Genomic DNA, 13269 nt, shown 5'->3' with positions numbered 1-13269 from the left:
GTTTGCTGGCGTTGTTCCTCTCTGGATGTGAGACTGCTTTGGTTCTTCTTCTGACCCACAAACATCATGGAAGTAGACGATGAAACAAAAGCAAAGCAACAGATAATAAACATCATTGTTGAGTAAATAAAGCTCAGCAAAACTTTGCTTTTTTATTTTAGACTAGATCCTGCTTGTGTGTCTGCATATGCGTGTCGTTTTGACATCCACTCACAAGATGCAACATAATGTAGATGTTTATATTAGGGGTGTCAAAATTTAATGCATTAATTTTGAGTTAATTTAAAGCTCCTTTAACACATCTATTTTTTTTTTAAACACACGATTAATGACTGCCCCTTATTTGTAAAGCCTGTACTGGGGGAATTTGTCGCAACACGGCAGACACATCCACGTCCAAATTTAGCAGTAATACATTTAATAATAATGCATATATTTGTGGAGACTGGGGTCAAGTTGTATTTTACAATTTTAAAAATGCGCAAAATTTCTGAAGTTACTTCATTGTTAAAGATTAAATAGCTCTTAATATGAAAAGAAAAATACACCCGGGCTGTCACTAATGTCTTACAAATGCAATAATGCCATCTAGTGGCAGAAAATTACTTCAACACAAATCAATATCATACTCGTTTTTTGTTTTTTTTGTTTTTTACAGAACATCTTTTTAATTTTAACTCAATTTTATGAATTATGAAATTACTATATTAATGATGAAAATATGCAGCCATATTTCTATTAGTTTAACATTTTTTTCTACTTTTATGTTACCAAGAGTGTGAAAACTTAGCAAAAAAATATTTTATTGTACATTTTATTGTACATTTAGAACAGATCTAAAATTTGCAATTACCTCATTTGCTCCCAAAAATGTATAAATACATATTTTTATTTATTTTTATTTTTTTAATGTTAGAGCATACAGAAGACTTTGATGCAGCCTCTGAACTGCAGAGAACGGTTGAAGCAATGGTCGTTATTATGAAAACAGACAGCAGAGTCTAAGATATCAACCAGGGCCATGTTGTAAAGACTGATTTCCCCACAGTTCTAAACAGATTTGTGACACGACGAGAGGAGGTAGGATTCAGACGCAGATGGAAAGTTGGCCAACAAGGCTGCAGTTTAATGACAGGAAACACAAGACGCCTCTTAAAGAGGGAAAAAACGCTGAACAAGAAGAGCTCCAAACTGGAGAGACAAAAAGGGCACTCAAAAACGGGGACAACAAAAAGCGCTCCGCTAGGGAGGAAAACAAGGGGCAAACTAAGGCGCAAGGCAAGGCAAGGCAAGGCAAGGCAAGGCAAGGCAAGGCAAGGCAAGGCAAGGCAAGGCAAGGCAAGGCAAGGCAAGGCAAGGCAAGGCAAGGCAAGGCAAGGCAAGGCAAGGCAAGGCAAGGCAAAAACAAGGACTGTGGTTCAAGGGCTGTGTGGACGCTTCCATGCACGGGTTGTGACACTTCGGCAACTGCAGGTGGTGGCTGATGGCTTTTATAGGTGGGGTGATTGGTGGCAGGTGGAAACAATCATGGGCGTGGACCGGTGATTACTGTGCAGGAGGAAGGGCAAGTGACCTGAGGTGAGAGGGTGGTTAATGACTTCAAAATAAACCGGAAACATGAGTGCAAAAATAAAAGCATGACCAGCGTGGCGGCGTGACAATTTGTGAATAATGATGAAACTTAGCTGTATGCTACTGCTACAAAACAAACAGATACAAATATACTTTTTCCCCTGATGAAAGAAGAGACCCTAATCTTTCTTTTAATTGGTTCCATGTTTTTACAGCAATAGAACACAATATTCTGTGGGCCTTGCAAAATCAGTCAAAATCCAGTAAAACAGCCGGGAGCGAAGGGGGTTGCTTCAGTGAAAATGGCTGGGAGTGAATGAGTTAATCGTGAGTTAACTATTGAAGTCCTGTGATTAATTCTGATTCAAAAATTGAATTTCCCGACAGCTCTAGTTTATAGTAACTCTAATGCAATCACTCCTTGAGGGTTGTTGGTGATCACCACTTCATTGCATATTAGACATTATAATAGAATGACTCCAAAGATTCCACTCACATTCCTAATTTGTACCAAATGCTTTTGCCATCAGGTTGTTGAAACATGGAGACGAGTGCTTTGAGCCTGTGACCTGCCCCTGCCTGTGGAAAGGAAAAGAGTATTACCCTGGTGACAAAGTGTCTTCCCCCTGCCACCACTGGTATGTCTACATCGCGTGTTTATGGCTACGCAGTATCCTCTACATTTTCTCTTATGTCATTGATTCTTCATCCATCACATCTAATGCAATGAAACAAAGCATCAACAGTATCACTAAATCATAGTTTTAGTTGTACCTCAAATCAGTTACTCAGTGATGAGGTAGTCAGAGCAGTGCAAGTGTCCACTTGATATCATAATTATATTATCACTGAGAAGAAAAGGCTTGGAAACAAAGTGGCTTCTTGTATGACTCTGATTCTTTCTGCTGTTCATCAGTGGTGAAAGAAAACCCTCTCCCAGTGATCTCACTCTTTCTGCCCATTTGTAGTGCAGGTAGAACATGATGATGACAACCAGACAAAGTGCAATGAATAGTGATTCAGCCATTTAGTTATTCACTTCCTTTATTCAGCTGTAGCCGTGACAAGCATTTGATCCTAAAATGTTGCTGTCTTTGTAGTGTTTGCCAGCATGGGAGCTTCCAGTGTGAGTTTCGTCCATGTCCATCCATGTGCACGACTTACGGAGATCGCCATTACAGAACTTTTGATGGCCTGCTCTTTGACTACATTGGTGCTTGCCAAGTTTATCTCATAAAGGTACTAAAAGTGATCTTTTTCAGAATTGTGGTTCAGTATATGTATGTGATCGTGTTAACCAAAGAGCTCAGTGCATTTCTCAGTTTGCTTCATCAATTTTTGTTGTTAAAAATCTTCAACCCTTAATCAGCTTTTAAAATTAGCCTAAGCAAATATTTGAAACAGACCTGCATCTAAATTATGTCCAAATATACCATTTTGATTCATCCATTTAAGAAGTAGAGATTATTTTAATGTTATTATTACATTATTGGGCGGCATTATTGGGTGGATGACTGGTTAACGCGTCCGCCTCCCAGTACTGAGGACGCAAGATGGAGTCCAGGCTCCGGCCTTCCTGGGTGGAGTTTGCATGTTCTCCCCGTGCCCGCGTGGGTCTTCTCCGGGTACTTCGCTCTCCTCCCACATTCCAAAGACATGCATGGCAGGTTAATTGGGCGCTCCGAATTGTCCCTAGGCGTGTTTTCGTGTGTGGATGGCTGTTCGTCTGTGTGCCCTGCGATTGGCTGACAATCGGTTCTGGGTGTACCCCGCCTACTGCCCGAAGCCAACTGGGATAGGCTCCAGCACGCCCGCGACCCTTGTGAGGAGCAAGCAGTTAAGAAAATGGATGGATGGATGGATATTACATTATTATTATTTTTAATGATCTCATCACTGTCTCACCAAAATGTGATGGTGATGTTCTTCGTAGAATCCCGTTAAAGCGACGTAACCTAAATTTGTATGTAAGTCAGAATGCACCGTAGTCTTTCATGAACCTACGCTAATGTAGAAGTACAGTCATATATTCAATAAATATTTGTATGAAAAAAGCCTTTTAGACCATAAATACTGTAACAATCAAATGAGGGCAGCGTGGTTGGAAATTGTTTAGCGAGTCTAATTCTATCAATCTCCCAATCTGCGTTGGAACATTTACACAGTAAATTCTGTCGAGTAAATGTGACTCTCTTTAGAATAAATTTGTCTCTATTTAGAGAGGACCAAATTCTAAGATTTACACTAGGAAGAGAGTAAAATAAACATTGAAAAAAAAGTCACTCAAGGGTTGAGGAACAAACTCACGACATTGAGCTTGTGAGATTGCCACTACCACCTGAGGTCTGCCCCTCCTACTGTTTACTTATCTCCAAGAGACCAAAAACACAGTTTTTGGCCTCTTGGATTTAGAAAGATTCCATGCAATCATGGAATCAGCTGCAACTGACATGAGCGATATACTAACAGAAAGCGAGAGCTGCGTGGCTCAGGGAGTAGATCCTCTGTCTCCCAAGCTGAAGGTCGTGACTTTGTTCCTCCATCCTTGAGTCACTTTTATTTTTTCCAATTCTTTTTTTTACTCTCTTCCAAGTGTAAATATTACTCTAAAACCGAGTCTGTTTGGTCCCACTCTAAATAGAGACAAATTTATTCTACAGAATTTACTGTGTACCTGCTTGTTGTTTTTTTTTTTTTTTTTTTTTTTTTTTGCATATATTCTGTGTCCTCTCACATTCCGGAAAAAAAAATGCATATTAGGTAAAATAAAGACTCTCTAATTTGTTTTTAGGTGTGAGTGAATGGTTGCTTTTTGATTGCCGTGCAATTTACTGGTGATTAATCCAGGGGGTGACTAGCACAGGGTATATGTCTACTCTCACACAAAATCAACTGGATGGGCTGTACATCAGGTGATGGCAGAGTATGCTGTGCTTTTTGTAATCCCTGTTGAACCCATTGAGATGTTTGTCTGCCAATGCAATTGTCAATACTTCCATCCAAATCATTTTCCATTCAAACCATTTGGGATTATCGAATCACGGCACTGTGTTATGTCATGATTGTTGACAGATACTTTTCACTGTTTATTCCTTATCTGGTGTGCTCATCCATTCTTCTTTTGTGAGACCAGTGAAATGGCTGTCAATGACTTTAATTCATGCCAGACAGTATTCATGTCCGAAAATGAATGGTGTACATTTCAAACATCCATTAACACTTTGACAGCACATTAAGACGTCATGCTTTCTGTTTTTTTTGTTGTTTTTTTTCTCCTGCGCAGAGCAGTGCCGATGTGATTCTCAGTGTGACAGCAGAGAACATTGACTGCTTCGATAACGGCATAATCTGCAGAAAATCACTCTTGATCAACATTGGAAGATCTTTCATAGCTTTTGATGATGACACTGGAAAGCCTGTAAGTCACATATTCTAGTTTTGTGTTTTTGTTGATAGGACAAGGAACCACCTTTTCACTACCTAAGCGGGTGTTTAAAATCAACCCAACATGCCCAGCAGTACACTGCAAAAATGTAGGGCCTAAATCTTAGACATAAACACTTATTTCAAGGGAAAATTACTTGAAACTAGTGCAATTACCTGTCCATGCAGAAAGGTAAATTGATTTGACAAAAATCTTGAAATAAGATTGTAAAATCTAGAAATGAGTAAACCCAGACAGAAGTCAAAAGGCTTAAAAATATGCAGAAAATGTTTCTTTTTAGAACAAATTACTTTTTAACCTCTCACTGCAAAAAAGCTATACTAAAATCAGAAAAAAATCCTCAAATTGACAAATTTTCTTCTTTTAAGCAAAAACAAACAAACAAACAAAACAAAACAAATCTGCTAATGGGGTAAGAAAAATTTGTTTGGGAAGAATTCTTAAAACTAGCGTATAGCTCTAGCTTCTTTAAAACAGTGGCAGGTCTTAAAATGAGAAAAAAATTGAGACATATTTTCTTGAAACAGGATAGTTGGTTCCAACCTTGAATACTGAATGTCAAGCAGGGAGGTAACGGGTCATATTTTTATCATCTTTGGAATGCAGTTATGAGTAGTGCACTTCTGAATTAGCAGTCGTCCACATTTTGTTGTTGCATGCCTGTCAATAATGCGCTTGAAAACAAAAACAGCTTTGTTCAAAATTTAATTGGCATGTTAGTGTCTAATTTCTCAATTGAAAAGTTGTGTAATTGGTTATCCTCTTAAAATTGATTTAAAAAAAAAAAGTCTTGCTCTTCTGCTGGTTGTTTCATGCAAACCATTGTGCAAGGAATTATTTGAGCTTGTTATGAGTATTTTTTCTTAATATTAGCTATAATGTCTTATTAAGAAAAAGTTAATATTTGTCCTTAATTTGAGATCAATTTTTAAATGCAAAAGTTATTTTCAAGATTTTTTGTCTTGGGCTAAAAATGAGAAAATATTTCTCAGAAACAAGTGTTTTTTTTATTTACTTTCTTAATTTTTATTTATTTTGTATTTTTTTTTGCAGTGTAGAGATTTTAAATGAATAATTTTCCCACAACCACCATACTAACATCAATAATGCTGAAAAATATGTTGATCTATTATACAGTATTAAAATCTTGTGGCAAAATGTGATTCTCTCAAATCAAATCATACATACAATACTTTATTTTATACATTATAGAACCCCATTAGTGTTATGGGAAGGAATCAGAAGATGATCATCTGGCCTGCCGGCCACTTCACTGTGATTCATTTCCCAGAGGAGGAGGTCACCATCCTTTGGGACCGCAAAACTACCATCCATATCCAGGTTGGACCTCGTTGGCAGGTATGTGGCACGCTCACAACAAGGTTTGTGCTTTCAAGCTGGAAGAGGGGCTTATCAGGGTTTCAATGCAATTTTGACATCATATAATTCAATATAAATGCCTCATTTTCAGGTTTTCTAAGTTTCTTTATGCCATTAGAATATAATCGCAATTATGTACTTGGTCCACTTCCATTTTTCCATCAACTCTATGTTTTGCTGCTACATTTGCATTTGCCAATTTGTGTGAGTACTAGTGTTTTGGTTAGTGCACTTGAAACAACAATAGGTGCCATTTTTACAAAATAATTTTGATAGTAGTTTGGTGAGCGTAATGACAAGCTGTCATTGCTTTTGCACTTCAGTTCACTTCTTGAGCAGCCTATCATAATGTTAGATGAGCCTAATGTTAACATACTGGCTGTACATGCCAGAAATGGATGTCAATTGAATTTGAGATCAAAAGGCTTGTTTGGACGTCTATTAAATTTACAATAACTAACTTCAGTCAACAAAGTAAACTGGACATCAAATACTTGCAGCTGTTGATTTGTATTGACCACATTGGTTGAAAAATAAAATAGATTTCAAGACTCAAACAAACAAAACAAAACAGCAAATAATACAATTGTTGCTTGTTTATTTTGTTGCTTTCAATTTTTAGTTTAAATTTAGATGGTCATGAAAAAGCTCTCCTTGTCCAAACAAAAGTTAATTCTACTCAATGTTAATGTTGTATTCAGGGGAAGCTGAGTGGCCTATGTGGAAACTTTGACATGAAGACTGTGAATGAGATGCGCACACCTGACAACATCGACACAACAACTCCACAAGAGTTTGGAAACAGCTGGACAGCAGCTGAGGTGGGTCAAAGTCATTGTGATGCATTTTCCAACGTTATGAGGACAGTTCGACAGGACATTTACCCTCCATCATGTAGCACATGACCATGATCATCAACAATTTATCATCCTGCTATGTTAAAAGAATGTTATGTGATGTCATGTCACTAATTAATTTTTAATTTGTATTCAGTGTGTGAATGGACCAGATATGAGACACCCATGCACGCTGAGTCCACTCAGAGAGCCATTTGCCAAGCAGCAGTGTGCCGTTCTGCTCAGTGAGGTCTTCCAGGCCTGCCACCCAGTGGTAAGTCGTAAAACAACATCAACTTTCTATTTTATATTACAGTGAAACATCCGGGAATAATTGGCACCCCGAAAAAGTTCATAATTACCTTTAGATGGTGACAAATCACTACTCTTGTCGAAATGAAACTTCTTAAGTTCACTTCAATATAGTTTTTTGGCCCCAAGATGCAACAAGATAACAGCAAAGCACTACTTTTGTCAAAATGGCATTTCTTTTAATTGACTTCAGGAGAGTTTCTTGCCTCCAAGAGGCCACAAAATGGCAGAAAAACACAACTTTGACTTAAATGAAGTTCCTCAGCTCACTTCAATATTGTGCTTTGACAGCAATATGCCACAAGATGGCACTAAATAATATCATCACAAATAGGGAATAACAGTGCATGGAGTGATTTACCTCCCCAAATCAGCCAATATAGGAGAATTCTAAACTGCGAATGGGAGGTGATTCCATTTTATATACGCAAACATTCACACTCAAATTCACACATTAGGATAATTTAGTCGAAACATGTTTTTGGAATGTGGGAGGAAGACTATAAGAACTCCACAGGGGAATGCGAGAGATGAGATTCAAACTGTGTGCCTCAGAACTGTGAGACTGACATGCTAGCCACAAGGCGACCATGCTTCCCAAACCAAAAAATTCAACCTGAACTTAACAACATATTTGTTACATTCCCCTGCTGCACTTTATCATTGGTTGAACGTAGTGTTAATTTGATTATACATTTTTTAATCAGTTATGTAGTTATATTATATGAGTTAATTAGCTAGTTACCTTTTATCAGTTAGTCAACCTCATCCGGTTTTTATTTAGTCAACTTTTAGTCGACTATAAATCTAGCATTTTAGTCTTTATTTTAGTCCAAGAAAACACAATTTTATTCGTCTAGTTTTAGTCAACAAAAACTGTCAATATTTTAGTCTAGTTTTAGTCAGGACATTTTACCCCTGTATATGCTTGCATATTTTTTGGTCAGAATGTAATGTTGAACATTTTGAATCTAAAACTATTTCACATGAAATGTTCTCTCATCTTTTTGACTTTACACACAATTACAGTATATCAACAAGTGGCTACTTTGGCTCCATGATATGAGCTAGTTAATTAGCCAGCATTAGTTAGCAGTCGTATTAACATTACTGTTGGAACGTTATAGGCATTGTATTAATGTTACGTTATAGCTATAGTTTCCTTTTTTCTTTTTTCTTTTTTTAAACCTTTCACTGTGAATCCACATCCTGTCTGTCCCATACTCGCTAGCTGCAGATTTGAAAGAGGGTGTGTCACATGGCAGCGTCACAGTGACAGATTAGAAGTGAGAGGATTTTACAAAATCATATACTTTTCACATCGCCTTTGTTCATGAACTAAATTGTCCATAGATTTTAGTCCAGTTTAGTACATTTTTCTCCCGTCTTCATTCGTCGACAAAAAATGCATACTGATTAGTCCCAGTATTGTTTATTAACTCATTCACTCCCAGCCATTTTCATGTTCTATTGCTATCAAAACATGGAACCTACCAAAAAAAAAAAGAAAAGTGTCTCTTCTTTCATCAGGAAAAAAAAAAAAAAAGTACCGTATATTTTTTTTTATCTGTTTTTATGTTTTGTAGCAATTAGCATTACAATTAGCGAAGTTTCATCATTATTCACAAACCTGTTGAAAATACTGGGGAAAAAGAGCTTGTTGCAACATGGACCTGGTTGATCTCTTATACTTTGCTGCCACCTGCTGGCCGTTTTTATCTTTGTTTGTTTTTTGGGTTTTTTCTTATTGTAATAAGTACCATCGCTTTAACCACCCGCTTCAGGTCAGAAACTGCATCAAAGCCTTCATACAAAAACTCTAGCATACAAAAACCTAAAAAACGTATAAATACGTTTTTGGGAGTGAATGAGTTAATGATGGTTTTACTCTAGTCTAGTCTAGTTTTCATCTGGTGAAAAATGTCCATTGATGAAAATATTTTTGTTCAGTTTTCATTAACGAAATTAACACTAGTTGAACGAATAGGTTTTTTTAAACCCCTCGTTGAATAGACTGCTTTTTCTTGACACTCAGGTGGATGTTACCTGGTTCTACATGAACTGCTTGGCAGACACATGCGGCTGCAATCGTGGAGGAGATTGTGAATGTTTTTGCACTAGTGTGGCAGCGTACGCCCACCGTTGCTGTCATCAGGGTATTCCTGTCGATTGGCGCTCACCGTCTCTGTGTCGTAAGTTGAATTGTCATGTATTTATCAAGAAAAATACCCCTAATGTGTACCGGTATTCATGATCAAATATTTCTTTTTGTCATATTTACTACCATATCTGCACTTATTTCTCTGCAGCATACGATTGTGAATTCTACAACAAAGGTACAGCAGCCTCTCCGCTTTGTTTACGTTGATTACATTTTTAGGTCACCAAATCGTAACATCTAAAACAGAATAACATCTTTTTTATGACCACAAAATGTCTTACAAAATGAAGCAAGTTTCTTTTCAACAACCTGCAATAACACAGCTTCATTTTTTTTTTTTTGTTGCAGTTCTTGGTAAAGGCCCTTTCAGGTTGCTCCCCTTCAGAGATCGGGCTTCGGTGCTTGTTGCCAGCATGTCCAGCGGCTCAGTGTTTGTGAAGCGAGGAAACCTCAGTGACAGCACCGGCATCTTCTCACACTTTATGATGACACCAGGCCTGAGCAGAGCCCGACCACATGGTGGGTTTCACTACATTAACTCGACAGGGTTCGGCTTTACGACTGGTCATTAATGGTCGGGATCAACAGTTCACTGCAAGAACTCAATCGTCGGTCATTTCTCAGTTGTTTTTTTTAAGTTTGAATCTGGTGTCTGAGCTTTTCGTTGTAGAATTAGGCCAGGAACGTGTATTAAAAAAAATAATAATAATAAAGTTTAAACTTTTTTTTTTTTTTTTAAATCGGTTTTATCTGCCTTGTCTTGGGCTTGCAACAAATAAAAAAAATAAAAAATGGGAAAAACATGTACAGAATAGGGGGAGATGATGTCAGGCAATGTACGGATTTGATTTCACAAAACTGATCCCATAATGATGGTTACAGTGTAACAATGAAAATTAAGGGTTTTTCTATTTCCCTCCCCCCAGACACATCACGGATTTCCTTCGAGGCAGCACATAGACCCAATCACTTTCTGCATGTGAGCCCCAGTGGCCAGGTGAAGCTGCTCAAGTGGGAGGAAAGCGAGACTTTCTGGGATGGAGCCACCTTTGTGCTCCACAGGGACACCTGGCTCTCAGGCTATGACTCCCTGGAGTCCCACGCAAAGCCTGGATTCTTCTTACATGCCACCCTGCCTCACATCCACCTGCTCAAGTATCGTCACGCTGACAGCTTCCGCAAGGCCACCCTTTTCAAACTCACAGGTATTACTATTCACTGTCTTACTACAGGAAGTCAAGTTAAGTTGAATAGCACATAAACTGATGAAATAACAGTAGTGACATTAATTTGAGATTGTATTTTTGTGGCTTATTAGCCATGACATTACTCATGATGTTGTAGTTGCTAGATAAGTTGCGTGATAATTATTATTTCCCTTCCTGGGTTATTCAGGCTTCTCTCAGCTGTTCATGAGGTCTTGACACAGGGTTCAAATGGTGTCAGTGCTCCTCCTTGGGGTCAACACTTGTGGCTTTATTGTTAGTGCAGCTAAAACCAGAGAAACAGTTGTCACCTTTAAAGAACCAACTCTTATGATGATGCATGTAGAAATTAAACAGCATTACAATTATTATGTGTTTTTTAATTTAGTAAGGCTGGTTGATAGGGTACCTTTTGTATTTTCAAGTCACATTTCCATATCCATTTACCTTTTGGAATCCATAGTATGGAGGACAAAAACAGCCAATTTTTCTTTTTACATTTTTATTTTTTTACTCTAGTTTTTTATTTATTTGTACTTATATATTACTTATTTATAGTCTGTTGTTTTTATTTCCATTTAGATTTATTTTTTGTATATATTTTTAGTTATATTTTTTATATCCGTTTTTATCTTCACTTTCTTTCTTTCTTTCTTTCTTTCTTTCTTTCTTTCTTTCTTTCTTTCTTTCTTTCTTTCTTTCTTTCTTTCTTTCTTTATTTATTTATTTATTTATTTTTAATTTTGGGAGTTTTGGTCTTCCGTAGATTGTTTTTTCTGCCACTAAATCTTTAATCTAATACTATTCATAAAGTGTCAGTTTAATGGGATAGTAAAATGACAAATTGTTCCAGCTCCTCTATTTCACCATTTACAGCATTTTTAAGAAAGTTATTGACTTTTGTGGTCCTGTGTAGTGGAATTACAGATTTAAGGGCCTGAAATTGCAATTGTCACTCAAACTTATTAGAGAGAATGTTGGTGGGTGTGATTTTACTCAGAAAAGAATCTTATCTTAATATTCTGAATAGCGGGTGCGAAATTGCTTGTTCCGTCAGTCCAACAGTTTATGCATGCTGTCAGCAACAGATGAAAAAAAGAAAAGAAAAAAAGGCTGCCAAACTAAACAGACGAAATGAGAGACAACAGTTAACTTGCGTTTAAACTTGTGTTTACTTTGTGTAGCACTGATGGTTTTCGTCATGAAACATTTGGGAGAAGACTCATAAGTGCAAAATTAAGTTGGAAGTGATAGAATTGGAAGGATGAGTGGAAGGGGCAAACATATGACTAAGTTACAGAAAACTCATTTGCTCCAATAATTTTGGTAAAACCATTAATAATGTAAAAAATATGCTTTGTTTGCTTTTAAAACTTGGGTGGGACAGCAGAAACTCTGAAAGGCCAGCACCAATTGTCACAATGTGCTGAAATGACCCAGACACATCGTGCGCAATCAAGTTTATACTGTACCTGTGTTTGCATGCTCAGATGTTTAGTAAATGTTTTGTGTTTTTCATGAGGCTCTGGCCCAGATGTTCCTCCTCGTCCACAGTGTCAGTGGAGTTATGACTCCTGCGTCAGCCCCTGTTTCAAAACCTGCAGTGACCCATCAGCGGAAGCATGTGTGGCCATCCCACAGTGAGATGTTTAACTGCTTTGTTCACCATTGTTGAACTGTTCTTATAATTGGACTGGTTTCTGTAAGATATTTTTTTGATATGTGCAGAGTGGAGGGCTGCCTTCCGGTCTGCCCCCCACAAATGGTCCTGGATGAAGTTACTCAGCGTTGTGTCTACGTCGAAGACTGTGAGTAGAATCCTTCTTGTTTTCACTGGTGTGTTTCTTGGATGCAAATATTTATTATTTTGCAATACAGTGTTCCTTCACTTTTCGCGGATGTTACGTTCCACGACCACCCTTGATAGGTGAATTTTCGTGAAGTAGAGGACGTAAACAAAAGAAGCTTTTTTTGTTTGTTTGTTTTGTTTTTTGGGGGTGAGTTATGCTTCTACTGAGCCATAACAAAGACACCACACAGTTCCCACCCTTCTAAACACTTGTCAACTTGTATAAGAAGAAAAATAGCAGCATAAATAAAGAATACAGTAAATACCTGAATGGGGAAGTTGGGGGAGGCCGTGTGTTTAATAATCTCTGAAAAACCTGTGAAATAGCAAGGTACAACCCAAGATAAACCCTGTAATGTAAGAATTCCCCAAATACATAATAAATCCCGCAATATAGTGAATCCTCGATAAGTAAACCGCGAAGTAGCGAGGGCCCACTGTACTCGTGCATAACTCTTTGAATAAACATGAACTATCTCCAGTGGTATATCTTAGTGTGAGTACACTGA

The 13269-nt window shown here is 37.6% G+C and overlaps 1 protein-coding gene across 1 annotated transcript in view; it reads left to right on the top strand.

The window, feature by feature from the left end:
- otog (otogelin) overlaps window positions 1-13269 on the top strand; it is a 68110-nt gene that overhangs the window by 37527 nt on the left and 17314 nt on the right. The window contains exons 23-34 of the mRNA XM_077518413.1: window positions 2103-2210; window positions 2673-2811; window positions 4856-4990; window positions 6230-6376; window positions 7099-7218; window positions 7391-7507; window positions 9581-9737; window positions 9855-9881; window positions 10055-10225; window positions 10633-10911; window positions 12434-12551; window positions 12640-12719. Of these exons, the coding sequence (XP_077374539.1) occupies window positions 2103-2210; window positions 2673-2811; window positions 4856-4990; window positions 6230-6376; window positions 7099-7218; window positions 7391-7507; window positions 9581-9737; window positions 9855-9881; window positions 10055-10225; window positions 10633-10911; window positions 12434-12551; window positions 12640-12719 (1598 nt within the window). The remainder of the gene's footprint in view (window positions 1-2102; window positions 2211-2672; window positions 2812-4855; window positions 4991-6229; window positions 6377-7098; window positions 7219-7390; window positions 7508-9580; window positions 9738-9854; window positions 9882-10054; window positions 10226-10632; window positions 10912-12433; window positions 12552-12639; window positions 12720-13269) is intronic.

The sequence above is a fragment of the Festucalex cinctus genome, chromosome 4 (assembly GCF_051991245.1).
Source record: "Festucalex cinctus isolate MCC-2025b chromosome 4, RoL_Fcin_1.0, whole genome shotgun sequence".
Classification (NCBI taxonomy): Eukaryota; Metazoa; Chordata; class Actinopteri; order Syngnathiformes; family Syngnathidae; genus Festucalex; species Festucalex cinctus.
Note: the sequence above shows the minus strand (reverse complement) of the source record. Positions and strands in the feature narration are given on the sequence as shown.